An 18,582-nucleotide genomic window follows, 5' to 3' on the forward strand; every position below is an offset into this window, starting at 1 on the left:
AATTACATAAGTCACATGGTATTGTTTCTGTTCCCTCATTAGACAGTGCAACATACCATGAACTTGGAATGGCAAATTGAAAATTACCAGCTGATCAACAATTATTTGCTGGAGAAAGCTGCAAAAAATGAACTGAAATGAACTGTTTGTGGACATTGTGCAAACTTTTTTTTTTAAAATGAAACTGATGAAATAATCTACTAGCTATGAATTATAACTAAGGGGTAATAAAAAAACATGGCTAACTGTCAGGATATGCAAAAACGTCAACTTCCACTGTATATAAAGAGAATGATTGTGCTTTATGGTTTAGGAGCATACTGCACATAATACAAATCTTTTTTCTCTTTCCAAAAACAATGTATAAACCCCAAAGAAACCCAGGAACTTAGCTAGCATATAAGCTCATCTGCCATTTCCTTATTGATCTACTCCAAGGGACAATAAACTCATGTTCTTATGCAGCAGCAGTACAGGCAGTGAGACTGCCTCCCACTCTTCTTGTTTCCTGCTGCTTCTACAGCCCCTAGGCTCTTCCTTCCTAGGCAGCCTACCCCACTAGGGAGTTGCAGAAGCAGCTGGAAATAAGAACAGCCAGCCAGTTAGCTCTCCATGGACCACAACCAAACTGTTCTGCAGAGCAAGTCCTTACAATGTTTTACTGTGTGTGGCTCTGCAGAGCTGAGCATTTTCCTTTTCTTAAGCTACTCTAATCTCACTCCATGCAAGTGCTAATGAAATCCAGGAGTTGTATCTATTCTGTGTGGGTGGTAGTGTCAGTGGAAAGATCCTGATGTAGAAAACTCAGTCTGTCCCCACCTCACACCCTGCCACTCCTCTCCGTTGTCTTCTCTTTCCTTTCTTCTCTCTCTCCTACATTGTGCTTTCACCTACCTTTTCTTCTCCACACCTTTTTCTCACCATCCTCTTTTCCTTCTTACTCCTCCCCTGCCACCTTTCCCACCATTTTATAGCCTTTCTCCTCCTCCCATCCCACTCAACTGGACAATGTCTGTTCTCACACATGGTATCCCCTTGGCTCCTTCCCATTGCCTTGTCACTATTTTCAAGAACGGGTTTGTATTTGCTTATCTTAACCCATGAATGTACAAAGAAGAATTTAAGACTTCTCAGAGTAAGTTGGTAGATACGCAAATGAAGGTGAACCCAAACCGTACCTGCCAGGGATGGAGTGAAAAAAAGTATTTGTATTACACAGTCATTTGCTCCAGTAAGAGTCAGAAAGACAGGAAAGAATGTTTGGGATACAGTAAAGATTTTGCAGGCATGCTGCTGATAAGAGAAAAAGGAACCTTTAAATGTTATAGGTAGGAAAAGTATGTTGTATCTTTTCATAGGATGAATTAAACAAGAGTTCTGAGTTGACTGATATCTGATTTTGTAATGAACTCTGGACTGAAATCCTCTGACCTTGCTGGGGAACAGATTAGAACTAAACGCACTGGAGGAGCTACACATTTTTGAGTGTTTCAGATGATGCCTACTTGCCTGCTGTATTTATGTTAATATTTCTTACACTGGATGTATGAAGTTCATTTAAATAGGAAGCCCAAATAATTAAACAGTATGATAAGCATCTCAAGCAATCTGAATTCAGCAACAATTATATAATTTAAGTTCAAACAAAATGTACCATTTTTGCAGATAAGAGAAATAGTGTTTATAATTATGCCTTTGCTTTATTCACAAGTCCACATTCAATGGAAGAGTGACTCAGTATTCTTCCCAAAGAATGCTTTTCATCTGGGTATTTTTTAAAGCAAAATTTTATAAAACATGGTACCAAGTATAAATATTGTCCATTTTAACATCTGGTGTTAATATGGCACATTCCATCTGAGGATGTCAACATGTTTTATAAATGCTAATTGACAATTTCACAATATCTACAAGAGGTGTGTACTGCTATATCCCTGTACCAGCCATAAGACAAAGCTTCCTCTCACGGCTCTAATGATTACACTAGCCTGGGTGTATGTTAACCATTTAGTAAACTATACTTTTCTTTTTGGGAGATCCATGGATTCTTCAAATAGCCTTGCTTTTATAATGTACAGATTTTTTCTACAGAAAAATGTAGCTACCAATATTCATTGCGACATACCTTTTAAAAATCTATTCATCTTGTCAGATCACACAGATACATTATGGTCCATGCCATTAAGCTGTATGTTCTGTAAACATTACAATTAACAATAGCTTTTACAAAAAACAGATTTTAGCAAGAAATTTACAAAGCCTTGACTCACCTGAGTATCTATTTTAATTAGTGCAATATCTGCTTTTTCATCAACATCTTTAATTTTGGCTTCGTATGTTGCACCATTCTTCAGCTCCACTTTTACCCTATGTTTATTGGTGACTACATGGGCATTTGTTACTATTAGTCCATCTTCTGAGACAATGAAGCCTGAACCACTAGCAACAGGAACCTCCCTCTTTGTAAAAGGAAGCCTAGAAAATATGAGAAATAAATGTTTTAAGTCTGAAGAAAATTCAGGTTGTTCAGAGATGACAAATCATTTGTGATTGTTTTCGTTCCTAGACTGCTAACAAGTATTTGGCACTTTTAAAAACATTTTAGAAAATTTAGTATCATTTGTTAAGTATACCATTAACATTTAATCGGACATGCATTAGTCTACTGACTTCAAAAATTTGTGCCAAAATTTTTAAGTGAACATACTATGTTACTTAAGTGTGACACACATTTATTATCTTGAAAACAGTGTCATTATTTTATTTTAAATCCATATATACATATATTAACTGATTCTTGCAAGATTAATCCTTGTGAGCTACAGAAATATAAATCAAAACTGGGTATCTTGTTTACTTGCGAAACAATTCAATATGAACCACAGCAGGGGCTATCTTCTCCACCACATCTGCAATAAAGTTGTATTTGTGCCGTAGGCTATTAGGATCTTCCTGGCCTGAAAACGGACACAGAAAACACATGTTATTCTTCAAATGGCAGAAGAATCGTTGCAAAACACTTGCATTAAAAGACACTAGGTAGAGATTTCTCTTTAAAAGGAACCATAGAGCCTTGTAGTTTTGAGTCTGATCCCCACCCTAAACCATTCCCTTAACTTTTGGAAAGAAGTTTTACTGGCAACGTAGCTGGTTCATAGGGCAAAGGGGTCTATGGAAAATCCTGAATGGATTATGGAATCTCTTTCTATATCCAAGGTAGTTGCACTAGAGGGGTAGAGTGCCGCTGGACAGAGTACTAGGCTGGAAGTCAGGAGACTTGGGTTCTAGTCCCACTTCTGCCACTGACCTTCTGGGTCTCTATAGGCAAGTCAGTTCATATTTTTATGCCTCCATTTTCCCTCTCACCCTTCTCTGTTCTATTCAGCACAACAGAGCCCAATCTCAGTTGAACCTGCCTTAACACAAATAATAATATTAACTCAGATTTGAGATTACCTAATTTAGCCTCTACCCTCTGGACCCCTTCATACAGGACTCGCCTGTAACCGCACTGCCTGTAGAGTTGGGAGTATAACTGACTTTTTAGTTCACTGAGAGTTCCAAAAAATAAAAAAAATAAAAATAAAATGGTTTGGGTTGAACTGAATCTGAAAACTACAAAAAAACCCTCCAGTGAATCGAAAAATCCATGTAGGGTTGAATGAAACATGTCATTTGATCTGAAACATTTTCTATCTGGTATTTTTAAAGTGCTAGATTCACAAAATGGCCAGAGGAAGTGGCTGGGGTGGTGCCCCCTCTTTGTAACTTTTAGTACAAGGCACTCACTTGAGATGTTAGACATCCAATTCCTGCATCTGCCTGATGTCGAGAAAGGATTGCAACTCAGGTCTCTCACATTACAGAAGGGCACCTAGTCACTGAGGTATGGGATTTTCTGGCATGGAAATCTCTCAATCGCTCCTGCTGAAGTGGGTCTATTTTTAATAATTAGTCATTGGAACAGGACATGAACTTGGGTCTCCCACATCCTAGGTAAGTGCCCTAACCACCAGGCTAGAGTCATTATCACTTTCTCTCTGGACCACTGACTAAAGTATTTCATACAGAGTGGAATGGCTTCAACAGGAGAGACAGAAAGACCCATCCCAGAATACCCTATCACCCAGTGTTTACAATACTCTCCTTTTAGGTGTGAGAGCTGGGTTCAAATCTCTGCTCTAAATCAGGCAGAGGACAGATTTGAATCCAGGTCTCCCACCTCCCAGGAGAGTGCCATAAGCACTGGGAATTTGAGGAGCAGTGTGCAGCACCATCACACTTACTCCTGCTGGCTGTCCTTTGTGTGGGATAGGCATGCTCAAAGCACACTTATAAGATCAGGTGCTAGAGGTGAGATAGGCAGGGGACCTCCTAATTTGTGAATCTTCCCAAGGCTTGGTACAAGTTAGGTGCTGAGGGTATCAGGACTGTGCTCATTCTCCTAACAGAAACACAGGTGCCTGGGGGACAGTAGGCACCTACAAGTTAGACAAGAGCTGAGTAATGGTTTTATGAATCCCACTGGCATCTAAATGCTAGACTTCTGAGCCTAACAGTCACTTTGTGCCAAAGTTCCCCTTGTGAACGTAGCCTCTAGCAATATTTTCAAAAGCACCTCGGGGGTCTAACTTCCATTGGTTCCAATGGGAGTGGGTACCAAGGCACTTTTGACAGTCCTAGTAGGTGCCTATCTGCATCTTTAGGGGCCCTTTGTGCCCCATGCACTAAGAGCTCAGCCACCGCTGTTTTAAACTCAGGTTTCAGAGTGGCAGCAGTGTTAGTCTTTATTAGCAAAAAGAATGAGGAGTCCTTGTGACACCTTAGAGACTAACAAATTTATTTAAGCATAAGCTTTTGAGAGTTAAAACCCACTTGATCGGATGCATGCAGTGGAAAATACATAAAACACATATATCTTTCTACTGTATTTTCTACTGCATGCATCCGATCAAGTGGGTTTTAACTCACAAAAGCTTATGCTTAAATAAATTTGTTAGTCTCTAAGGTGTCACAAGGACTCCTCGTTCCTTTTGTTTTAACCTCAGTCTCTTAATCACATCTTGTTACAGTTATAGGACAAAGCCTTGTTTCTTGGTAGGGGAGTGCTGGGAACAACAACACACGTTCTCCGCATGTGCCTACAGGCAAATACAATTGCTTTGTTTTCATCAATGTGACTGTTTTGATCTCATACACTGATCTCACATTATAAAGGCACAAAAAAGAAACTGTAAAACAGAAACAGTAAGGGACTTGGACTCTTATAATCCTATAATGTAGTATTTCCTTCCTCTTTGTCCTTACTGTAAGTGTTTAAAGTATTTTTACCATGTCTGTTTTCCATAAGTCATCAATAATATTCCTGCACTGAAAAAAAGAGAGCGTTCCCTGTAAATGTAGTGCAAGGTTCCATAAACAATTTTTCGGTTGTTCTGAGCAATGTCCCCAAAACTGTTTAACGGTCAGAAATACGTCATAGGGTCTGAAGTAGTGACTCTGGTGGGACTACTGAAATGCCTTAGGCTCTGCCTGTGTGACAGGGATCCCGTTCTTACAGGAACCACACAAAGCTTAATTATTTGGGTTTTGTCCGTATGTGAGAGATTTTTGCCCTAACGGAATTAAGCATGTTAATTTCAAACTTTTTTTTATGCACATAAATTTATAAATATGTAAGATTTCAGAGTAGCAGCCATGTTAGTCTGTATTCGCAAAAAAAACAGGAGTCCTTGTGACACCTTAGAGACTAACATTTATTTGAGCATAAGCTTTCATGGGCTACATCTGAAGAAGTGGGCTGTAGCCCACAGAAGCTTACGCACAAATAAATTTGTTAGTCTCTAAGGTGCCACAAGGACTCCTGTTCTTTTTAAAATATGTAAGTTTCCAGTCAAATTTCCTTCATGTTGTTATCCTTTGATCTGTCAAATAGATGAGACTAAAATGTAGTTTTATAAAACTATAGGTATCTGTGATATCATAATAGTCCTGCATCTCTCACTAGGGTCCTAGAGTCTGATATGCTGACTCACCCCAGCACCATACTTGGAGGAGTCTCATTAGTTACAGTTCAGAAGAACAAAAAGTAGATGATTTCTAAGGCAAGAGAGCGAAGCATTGCAGAGAAAAAATAAAACCTAGAAGCAGTCAGTTCAAAGGAGGAGGGACCTCAGGCTCAAGGAAGGAAAGTCCAGGAAGCCTGGTGAGTTTTAGATTATGTCTTCTATTGCAACCAGAGGTTTGATGGCAGCTCAGATGGGAATACCCATGCTAGCTTTAATCTAATGAACATGGATAAAATAGCAGTGAAGATGCAGCAGCACTGGACTCTGGCACAGATTAGCAACACAAATAGGCACCTAAGATTCCAGGCAGGCTTGTACAGACAAGACACTATACCAGCTAGTCTGCACTGCATCCCTCATCTTAATTTCTCATAATTGCCTTGCTTCTCCACACCATACTATTTGAAGCCTCCAAAGTGCTTTATATAGCAATTTGTTCACTGGACATTTGCAAACAGCAGTAATTATGTACTGAACTATAGTGACAATTCTCAGTTTGGACATAAGAATCTGTATTACAAAGAGAATGTTGGCTAGGATACCAGAGTTATCACCACCTAATCTCTTCCTCAAAGTGCAGCAGGCTCTTGAACTTCAGTTTAGGCCGTCATCAGAACAGGGCATAAAGGATGGCTGACTAATGTCTCATCAAAATGAGTTATGTATTGCTTATTGGATAAATTCATTGCCCACTGAACCACAGCACCATCATCTGTAAAGCTCTGCTGACCAGTTGTATTACCAAATTATTTTGGAAACTGAGTGAATAAGAATTATAGTTTGGAAGTATTCATTCAAACTAAAACAGAAGCTTGACAGATTGTCAGCGTGGATGAGTATTTTGTCTGGCTAAAAAAAAAAAAAAAAAAAAAGCCATGGGACACTGCCACTTAAATCAGTTTACTTTTTGTACACCACTTATAAAATAACTGGATATTAATAATAATGTTGAGGCACTTAGGGCTATATATCCTGTCACTGAGACATATTTAAAACTACCATTGTTAGTAATGGGAACCGCACAGGCAGACAATATGTAACATTACTGAATTGTTTTCAATCTTTTTTCATTATAACAAATGCATACATTGGTAAGGACATTAAAAATCAAATCTAATGAGTCATCTTGACTTTACATTTGAATCTACAATTGCAAGGAATTTTAGAGCTAAGACTGTCACGGTCTAAAATTTGGATAATTGTGCAGTCTCCAGTCAAACTGAATACATAAATGAAAGGCCAAAATTAAATTAATATTGTGTCTGAAAACATTAGGTAATAAAGACTGAGTCATGGCATGGTGACCTAAATAACTCAGACCCCTCCTTTTCCCTTCTTATGTATTAGAGATTCTTGTGTTGTATAATATGGTTTTGCAACAATGGTTTAAAATGGAATGGAAGGTATACCTGGTTTTTTTGAAATATGTAAACAAGAATCAACCAGCATTCATCAATGAAATATTTCACTGGAACTGGTACCCAGTTAGAAAAACAGTTAGAACAGTGAAAGTAACAGTCTCTCTTCTAATATTACAATTGAGCTATTTTTGCTTACACTGAAAGAAAAACTACAAATATATCAGAAAAAGTGGACCATTAAAAGGGGTATATTCTCCCCTTCATATATCTAATGCTAATGGTCTTTTGTTGAGCATATCTCATATTTGCAGGAGTTACTGTATGATCCAACAAGTCTTCACCATCTCTATTTTTTATGTTCCTACTGTGACATTATCGGATTAAAATATGACCACGCAGATCATCATTGTACCTTCTACTGCTATATAATTGCAACAAATCTTGTATAAAGTATCTCCAGTAAGGTGTCTATGGAAAGGTTATGATTTGCTGAATATGATCATGCTATTTGTATGCATGTATCATTTTTGTATTTGAAGTTATAAGCATTAGGTCTATACCAGTATTTTAAATACGTTCGCTCCTGTGGTAACGCCCACAAGGTATTTAGCCTGCACAGCTTGAAGGGCCTATTCAAGTTAAATGGCTCCTCAAGGAACACTTAACTCACAATGGATATGGGGAGATGCCTATCTACCCTTAATGGACTTTCCTGTGATGGCCTCTACTATGACTAAGTTGGCACGGACATGTGACTCCAAACACCTTCTTGCTTGTTGTAATTTTTCACAGTAAGAACAGCAGATTTCCCTTCAATTGGCAGAAGCTATAAAAGGCCCTAAAAACATCTCCATTTGGCCTCTTTCCTACTCAAACCTCTGGACTATGAACTTATACTAATGGGAGCATTCTAACCAAAGGACTGAGGACCTTCAAAGCAACCAGAGACGTAACCACCCAGCAGTTTATTCTATCACTGCTACAAGCCTGATTCAAGAACTTTGCAATTATTTACACTGAAGGACATTCTGCACCAAAAAATTAAAATTAATTTAATTAAAATTATTAATTTAATTAAAAATTGCACAACATTCTGCAAGTTTTATTTGTCAATAAATAAATGCAGAGGCTCTGGCATGGCCGTGGGGAGCACAGAACACTGTGCTGCATGAAGGTGGGAGATCACACGGACTGACCTGATCCTGACACAGCACAAGGCCTGGGCCTGCCCAAGGAACAACCCTATGTGCCAGGCGTGGAGCAGACAGGCTCAACCAGGCAGGATCCAAGCGTGAAGGGGGTCAGTGTGGGGGAGATCCAGGTGTGGGGTGACACGGTTCTGTGTAGGACAATCTGGGTGCAGGCAGCTCAGTGGGGGATCTAGGTGTGGAGGAATCTCGATGTGCAGAAGCTCGCTGGGAGGGTTCCAGGTGCAGGGGCAATGGGACTCTGCAGGGGCTTCCAGGTGAACGTGGTTGGGTCTCAGCAGAGGGGTCTGGGGGTCTCAGCAGCAAGTCTGGGTGCTGAGAAGTGAGGTTTGGTGGGGTGGGGGTTTGGATGCAGCTAGACGGGAGGTCACTGGCGTCGGTGTCTGGATGTGGGAGCTCAGGGTGGTGCAGGAGGAGTTCATCAGGGTGGGGGCCTGAGTGCAGGGAGCTCAGTGGGGGGGTGGTCTGGGGTGCGGTCTGGGGTGCAGGTCCAGAGACAGGGGCTCTGATTCAGGGGGGCTCCAGATGCGGGGTTGAGGTTCAGTGGGGTGGGGTTCAGGTATGGAGGGCTAGGGGGGTTCTGGATGTACTGGGTGAGGCTTGACAGAGGTGTCTTTTTATGGGAGGTCCAGATGCACAGGGGTTGGAAGGATGGAGGAGCAGCTCCCCATACAATGACCCCTCCCCTCCGCAGCTGAGGAGTGATGGGGGCAGGAAGCAGGTGAGGATGCTGAGCTTCCTGCAGCTGAGGGAGGTTTCTAGAGGTGGGTCTGACACAGCCCCAGCCACTCCTTGCAGGGGAAGAGAGTCCCATCCTCTCCTGCTTCCAGCCCAGCCAGGACTAGCAGCTGATCCTGGCTCAGATGTCCCCGTCCCAGTCAGAAAGTCATTTTTCTGCAGGGAAGCAAAGAAATCCGTGGGGGACATTAATTCTGTGCACATACAGTAGCGCAGAATTACCCCAGGAGTAAATATTGTATTTATTTGATTCCTTTAACCAATTTTAACTCTCACCTTTCTTTCTAACAAATGTTTAGATATTAAAGAACTGGCAACAGCATGATTATTGGGTAAGATCTGAGTTGTATATTGACCAGGATATGTCGCTGGTCCTTTGGGATCAGAAGAATCCTTTTGTTTGATGAAATTGGTTTTAAATAACCACTCATCTTTAAGTCTAGTGCAGGGATTGGCAACCTTTGGTACGCAGCCCATCTGGGAAATCCGCTGGCGGGCCAGAACGGTTTGTTTACCTACAGCGTCCACAGGTTCGGCCGATTGCAGCTCCCACGGGCCACAATTCACCATTCCAGGCCCACAGGGGCTGTGGGAAGTGGCGCGGGCCAAGGGATGTGCTGGCTGCTACTTCCCACAACCCCCATGGGCCTGGAACAGCAAACCACGGCCAGCGGGAGCTGCGATCGGCTGAACCTGCAGACGCTGCAGGTAAACTAACCGTCCTGGCCCACCAGTGGATTTCCGTGATGGGCTGTCTGGGTATTGAATCCAGGACTGGAGACTGCTTTTCTGACTTCTTGTTTGCCATGTGGCGAAACAGAAGTTTATTTTTGTTGCAGGTTTGGTATCTCTTATGGGAGAATAACCACCAATTTTGCGGTGTATCTGCCATATTTTTTTTAGGGGTTTGTCCTGAATTTGACACTCTCAGGTGTGACCCACAGAGGCAGGGTGACACCTATCCCATTTTGCTTTTCCTTAAAATGCTTCTTGAACAGCTATTTGTTATGTATGTAAATATATATTTACTATTTCCTATAACAGTGGCAGTGACCACTGAGGCCATGGCTACAGTGGCGCTTTACAGCGCTGCAACTTTCGCGCTCAGGGGTGTGAAAAAAACACACCCTTGAGCGCTGCAAGCTACAGCGCTGTAAAGCCTCAGTGTAATCAGTGCCGCAGCGCTGGGAGAGTGGCTCTCAGCGCTGCAAGCTACACCCGTAGAAGAGGTGGTTTACGTGCAGTGCTCTCCCAGCGCTGGCGCTGTGACCACACACACACTTCAAAGCGTTGCCGCAGCAGCGCTTTGAAGTTTCAAGTGTAGCCATACCCTGAGTACATTTGTTGTATCTTTTGTACCAACAATAAACAGGCTAAACTAAGAGAAAAACAAATCACTAGAAGACATCCACATAGCAGTCCAAATTATCATGTAAGTCTCAACTCACGCAACTGTATATGAACAATAGTTGTTCATGATTGAATGATTACAAGGTAATTGCTGCAACATCTAGAGCTCACTGGAAAACAGGGGTGAAAAAAGTCACAACTCTGAGCAATTTCATTTGTTTCATTGTTCTCCAAATTTTCTAAGCAGGTCTAGGGACAGCAAGGAATTCCAAGGAAAAGTGAGTGCAAAGAGTGATTTACAGGGTTTTACAAATTATTTTTGCAAACACAAGTATTTCCTGATTTCAAATAATCAAAAGGTACTCTCTCTAACTGCAGCATTTTAAAACGCTGTATTTTACTACGCCATGACTACCAAAGCAAAAAATACAAACAGACTGGGTTACCATCTTGACTAGAGATAATATCTCTGAGTCTGGAGGAAGAGATGTTGTATCAGTATCTTATCTAGTTATTCTCACCACTTTCCACCTACTAATACAGAAAGAATCATACAGAAGCCAGTCGAGGTGTAGGTTCTTACTATTTTTAACTCCTCCTTGTGTCTCATGCTGATATGCATAAGCAGAACCCTCCACCCTGCTTTTTAGGGATCCCACTGTTAGATAAGGCTTGTGATTCACTCCCTCTTGATTTCCATTTCTGTGAATCTCTCCCCATTTTTAAACTTTAATTAAAATCTAGATTTCTAACCTACATTTGGTAAGGACAGTATTGGCTCCATATATATAACCTTTGTGCTCACTTTTTCTTTATTTCTCTGTCACACCCTCATTATTTTTTCCTTCCCACTTGGTATTTCCTTGATGGTGTCTTAGGGCTTTCTCTATACTACACAGCTTTTAGCGACGTGGCCGTGTCGCTAAAAGTCAGGCGACGTAAACACTGTTTGTCGGCATTTTTGCTGACAAAATACTTCCACCCCCTGAGCGGGATCTGCGCTGTCAACAGGAGAGTGTTCCTGCCAACAAGCCGGTTACTCTGCTGCTTGCTGAAAAAAAACTTCTGTCTTGCTTTAAGCACCTGTGAACGACAAAAGTGTTATTGTTCAATTGGCAGTGTAGACAAGGTCTTACACTGAGAGATGAGCCTGACCAAAACTCTGGCTTTGAATATTTCGGAACTTAGGGCTTCATCTGCAAAGAAACAAACTTCCCCATCTCTATTTATAACACACTGTGTTTACTGGGTTTTGTAATTCTTGTATTGAACTATTATACAATGCCTAGTGCCCATGGGGATGGCTAGGGGTGATTTATTAATGAAGTTACAAGGATGATCATCAAGTTAGCCATGATTAATTGGTAGATGATGACTGATTGACTAAAACACTAATAGGTTACAACATGAAAATTTCCTGAGGCAACTAATTTTCAAAGAATAATTAGAAAACATCATGGCTCTCTGCACCTGAGCATAAAGAAAATCTCTTATTAGCTGTCCATTTTCAGTGGACTTGCCATTAGAGGGCAATGCACTCACATATACTTTACATGAAGTATACCTGCGGTTCTCAACTATTCCAGACTACTGCACCCCTTTCAGGAGTTTGATTTGTCTTGCGTACCCCCAAGTTTCACCTCATTTGCTTACAAAAAAAATCACAAAAATTAAAAAAAAAGTGTCAGAGCACGCTACTGAAAAATTGCTTACTTTCTCATTTTTACCATATAATTTTAAAATAAATCAATTGGAATATAGATATTGTATTTGCATTTCAGCATACAGGTCAGCATAAACATGTCATTGTCTGTATGAAATTTTAGTTTGTACTGACTTGATCAGCCTCCTATATCTAGGAGTTGCACACCACCACAGCTAATATATGCTAAAACAGCCTATTACCACCCCATCTTCCCTCTGAACCTTTTACTGGTTTATTTCACCCACATTACATAAAGTGTAAGCAGTTTGGAGCTGACTGTCATTTACAGTAACTTCACAAACCTTACCAGGTAAAGGTCTCTATGGCCCACAAACATTCACACCTTACCTTCAAAAGCTTGACAGATTTAGACTGAAGGTTTAACCCATCTCTGATCTTTGCATGTCCTAGCATAGAGTAACAGTGCTGGAACAGCAAGTGACCAGTGTGGATTCTAAGCAGAGACTTCAGAAAAGAAACAGAGCAGTCAATCAACACTAGCAACAGAGGGGATGGGAACATTTGGGTGAACAATTTCATTTCATCCAAGTCTCTGGACACTTCAAGAAAGGGAAAGACAATGAATGATTCTCATACTTTTAGTCTGGTGGTTAGGCACTGGACTGAGATGAAAGAAATCATGAGTTCAAGGCCCTGCTCTGCCTGATTCAGGGCATAGTTTTCATCGCAGAACACTCTGAATCAGGTCAGTTAGTGTGTGGCAAAATGGGGTGTGACTACACAAAACACTAAGTGGCCATGTGGTCAGTACACCATGTACTTTCTGCAGTGTGCTTTGAAGTGTGCTGTTTCAAACAGGAGGGTAAACCAGAGATTTGTACCCAAAAAACCTTTCCAAACCAAATAGCTTAAGTTTCAATCTGAAAACAGACATAAGACACAATTTCATTTTTGTGAAAACCTTGAAAAGATTTTGTTTCAATATGGAACCAAAACAAACTGTGAAACCTCAAACTGCTGCAAAACAGAATTGTCCTTCTCTGGACGGTTCTGATTATCAGTACTCTTATTAAAACAAAAATAAAAGATAGCATGTATATGCATGTACACTAACTGTTTGAAGTATCCTCTTTGAAATGTGTGTCTAAGTGTAGTTTTGTACTTGAAAAAGATTTCTTCTATCACTAACACTCTTGTGCTTTCAATGAAATAATGGGTTTGGGGTTTTTTGTTTAGGACTCTTTGTGAAGCAGTAGCATCCTCAATGAAAAGGGCTGGTTTCAAGAGTGTTTTTCCTTCATTCATCAGAACCATTGTTAACAACACGATCTGTGTGCTCAGCAGCAGATCCCGTGGTATGCTAAAACCAGGTTGGTGCCTGGTAGCCCTTCAGCGAGTAAGGCTCATATCCAAGCATTAATCTGTTTTTCCTTGTTAACTCTATAGTTATCAAAATTCTTTCCAGGAGGTCCTTGCACCCTATAAAGAATAAAAGCTTATACCCACCACATCCTGCTACAGTATCTACTGATAAGCTACAAACAGTATCAATATTGCACAAGCAAATCGACTTGCTGCCAATCGATTATTACTTCATTTACCTGCTACTTGTTTAATATTACATACACACTATGGTTACAGGCCTCAATTCAACAAAGTAGTTAAACACATGCTTAATTTAAGACACATACTTAAACCCAACTGCCACAATACTCCCAGCATAAATGAAGTCAACAGGACTTGAGCACACAATTATGTGCTTTGTTTGAATAGGGATGATTGCTCTATTCGGGGCCACAGAACCTTAAAATGTTATCCATCCTGTAGGTGATTTCCAACTCTGTGGGGAAAATTCCATTGAACAGTGAGTTGTAGTCTAAAATGACAGGACAGCTGTATTTTAAAGCTCTGTAACTGTAGGTTTTTGTTGGTGGTGGTTTGGGTTTTTTACGGGGAGGGGGGAGGGTTTGGTTTATTTATTTATTTAAGTGCAGCATATTTATTTATCTCACAGTGAAAGGTACTTACTGCTCCATTGGAAAGTAAAGAAAAATGATAGTTGAAATTTTTCTCCCCATCTCTTCCATTTTATCTTTAAAATTACATCAAACTGTAAACCATAATATTCCACGTACTATTGAAGGATAAATTGTGTAATCCACTATAAAGGAAAACGCAAGGACAGTATTAAGAAAACAAGAGGCAGCAATTTACATGTTGTAAAGACAACCCACTTAACCAACAGCATAAACAAAAATCACAGGAAGGAGTTTTGAGATGGTCATCTGTCAATACTGCCAGCATTACTGTGGTAACAAACTAGAGAGGACAACCTAAAGAGATTTCACCGACAATTGCTTAGGAGGAAATAGGGATATTATGTGGTGCGTATAGCTAACAAAGAATATACTTACATGACAGAAAGTACCATGGAGATGTTTCACATGTCCTATTTAAGTGAATAATAAATTGAGCAAAATCTAGTATTCACTTAATCAAATATTTCCTGAAGCTAGCAACTCTACAGGATTAGTGGAGGTTTTAAAGTAAAACTTCTTGTTTGGTGTCAACACAATCTTCAGCAGAGTGCATGCACTGTATTCTCATCTTCATAATATTTACATGAGGATCAATTCTTTCTTGGCTAGCTCCAAGTAATCTGTCACATGGCCTGATCATGCTCCTATGAATGTAAGCCTCAAAACTCTTGCTTCCCTTGTGGATAAAAAACACTGGTATCTAACTGTAGTCTGTTTCATTGTTTCATGGTTAAACAAACACAGGAATCTATACCAAAGGCTATAGAACTAAATAGCTTCCACAGTTTCTGACTGGAGGCAGAATGGACTGAAAGGATGAGTTGAGGGTTGGGCAGGCAGGAAGTTCTAACATGAATTCTACCACAGACTTGCTTTGGGGAGCTGGATAGCTCACTTAATCACTCTGTACTTCAGTTCTTCCTGTCCCTCAAACTATAACATGGACAGTAAAGTTTACCCACCTCAAAGGGGTCTAAAAAGGAGTAATGCTTTGAAGACAAAATTATTAAGGAACAAGCACAGGCACTGGACATTGACTAATAATCGTGTTATGTAAACCAGTGCTTCTCAAAGTTGGGCCGCCACTTGTTCAGAGAAAGCCCCTGGTGGTCCAGGCCAGTTTGTTTACCTGTCATGTCTGCACGTTCAGCCAATCATGGCTCCCACTGGCTGCGGTTTGCCACTCCAGGCCAATGGGGGTTGCGGGAAGCAGTGCGGACTGAGGGATGTGCTGGCCGCCCTTCCCACAGCCCCCACTGGCCTGGAGCAGCGAATCGCAGCCAGTGAGAGCCATGATTGGTCGAACCTGCAGACGCGGCAGGTAAACAAACTGGCCCGGACTGCCAGGGGTTTCCCTGAACAAGGGGCAGCCTGACTTTGAGAAGAACTGACATAAACAATGTAACATAGACAATGCTCTTGCATATTTATAAAATTGGAGTCAAAATGTGCAAACATCTTTAGAGAAATTAATTATCCACCACAGAAGTCTTTGAAGAATTTGTTATTTCAGTTCCCTGAATTACTCTAGGTTCTTAGTGAGGATGAACTAGACCTCTGTGAACACATGCCGACTACTGACACCCACCCCATGCAAATACTTTATCTCCTTATCACTGAATAGAAGTGATAAATGTCCACCCTGGGATAAAGTGCCTATGGCTTTCTTATGGAGTATTATAGTGTACTCCTTATTTGGCGAGGATTTTAATGATGTATTTAAAGTAGGAGATCTTCCCATCGCTAATATGAAAGCTACCGTTAGTAATGCATGAATCAGGGAAATATCCTTATTATGACTTGCTGAAAATTAACATTGGGATTGCTAGATAAATATCAAACAGAACATTTTTTTTTTTTGCTGAAGGAAGTGTGTCTCGTGGTTATGGCTGGGATTCAGGACTTCTCAGCTATGCTACTGACTCACTGTGCAATCATGGAAGTGTCATTCATCTTTAAAATGAAGTATGCTCAGGCTTAACTAATGCTTGGAGAACCTCAGATGAAGCTGCTATATAAACAGTGCAGCATTAGTAAGCCATCAAAACAATCTAAAAGTTACATCAGTGGAAACATCCACGTCAAACCAATTGATTTTCAAATCAATGAGGAAGACACGTTGGGATGATTAAATGGAAAGAAACTGAAGAGCACAGTGACAAACAACTAAAATAAATCAGAAGTGAAAGACCCTCATTGTAAATGTAAGTGGTGAGGGGGAGAGCTGGACTTCCACAGTGGAAAAAGCCAACAGAAATGGAGCTTCACTGTCCAACAGTTGTCCCACTCCCCGGCCTTATGTACCCCCAGGAAGTTGTGTTCAGATGCAACTTCTGGACCAGAGCTAGGAAAAAGCTAAACAGGTAGGAGATAGATATTCAGGACAAGGGTGAAGCATATTGAACTGGGAAATGTCACTGAGGAAAACCTGCCTGAAACAGAAACACTAAGACATGTACTTCTGGTAGATGTGGAAAAGCATCTGCAATAGATCCTGCAGACAGAGGCAATGAGCGCTTCAGCCAACAGGATTCAAAGCAGACGTGTTATTTTCTTTTCTGAGAACTCTGAAAACACGATGGATGAGTCAGCATTCATTCTGTCTTCTCTCTTTTCCACCCTGCCCAGTTTACAGCATTTAAAGCTTCCAGTTCAGGTCAACATCCTATTCTCCTTCCCAGTTCCATACTCCCCATAGAGAGAATGAATACAAAGCCCATTTAAATGGCATTAGGTGACAATCACATGGCAAGTTTATCTATTCCAAATGTAAACAACAAAAGTGTTATTCAGAAGATCTCTTTTATCTATTTAAAAAAAATTAAGGTCGAGTTCTGAAGGCATGAGACTTTTGCTTTTAATATTTAACAGATGGCCCTATTTGGGGAGACTAATTTTTTTTCATTTTCTAGGAATATTTGGCTATCAAGGGCAAGAAAGTAGGGGAAAAAAACACAAACTTAACTTTTGAACAGCTTCCTCTAATGGCAGAAGTTAAAGATGCTTTTATAAATTACTATGCTAAAAAGCTTTATATCACAGAAGATGGGACCGTAGTCTTAGCTAAAGATTTTATAGCTATTGTGTAACAGCCACAATATATTTTTATATAGCACTTTTTATCCATAAGTCTATGCTTCCTTTAGGGCCTACATTCATTCTTTCCCCATGTTATTTTCAAACTGAAAGTCTCTTTTTTACCCACCTCAAATTACTAAACCCCAGCAAATCAGGAAGTGATAGCTGCATTTATTGCAATAAAAGGATCAGGGATAGACATCAAACTGAAAGAAGTAAGGTGTACAGAAAAGCTTGTACACCTAAACCTATTTTACAGAAATTTCAAAAACTTATGTTCTACTCTGGAAAATGATTTACTCATTCCTTTAAAAACAAAAATATCCAAGTAAGTAAGGCATTAAGCATGGATGCCTTAAAAATTAAAGTATATTTATTAATTCCAACTACCATGTAAACCATTCCTAAACTTGGTAACATCCGTGTTTCTGGTAAGATATGCAAGTCCATAGAACTGGATTTCAAACTCTGGTAATACAAAGAATATATTTTCAGGGATCACACCTGAACTTTGAAAAGATGAAAATACAGCATAAAGTGAGACCAATTAAGTGCATTATAAGCAGTCTGTTAAAAAAATAAGAATTAAGTATACTAAACAAGTGCTTAACCTTATCACAAATAGTCCATGAATGAGTACAAGTACTTTTATTAATGGGACTACCATACCCGTATGTGGGACTATTTGTGGTAAAGTTAAGCACAGGCTTTAGGTTTTAGAACAGTGGTCACCAACCAGTCAATTGCAATCTCCAGCAGCACAGTGTGGCTGCCGCTGAGGGTACGTCTACACTACGGGATTATTCCAATTTTACGTAAATCAGTTTTATAAAACAGATTGTATAAAGTTGAGTGCACGCGGCCACACTAAGCATATTAATTCGACGGTGTGCGTCCATGGTCCAAGGCTAGCATCGATTTCCGGGGCGTTGCACTGTGGGTAGCTATTCCGTAGCTATCTCATAGTTCCCGCAGGCTCCCCTGCCCCTTAGAATTCTGGGTTGAGAGCCCAGTGACTGATGGGGCAAAAATCATTGTCACGGGTGGTTCTGGGTAAATGTTGTCAGTCATTCC

General features: G+C 40.4%; 1 protein-coding gene across 1 annotated transcript in view; it reads right to left on the reverse strand.

Moving 5' to 3' along the window:
• The window catches only part of HTRA1 (HtrA serine peptidase 1), a 48,461-nt gene that overhangs the window by 16,952 nt on the left and 12,927 nt on the right, over positions 1-18,582 (reverse strand). Inside the window, 2 exon segments of the mRNA XM_032776688.1 lie at positions 2,271-2,475; positions 2,858-2,957. Coding sequence (XP_032632579.1) covers positions 2,271-2,475; positions 2,858-2,957 — 305 coding nt within the window.

This window comes from Chelonoidis abingdonii, chromosome 15 (assembly GCF_003597395.2).
Source record: "Chelonoidis abingdonii isolate Lonesome George chromosome 15, CheloAbing_2.0, whole genome shotgun sequence".
NCBI lineage: Eukaryota > Metazoa > Chordata > Testudines > Testudinidae > Chelonoidis > Chelonoidis abingdonii.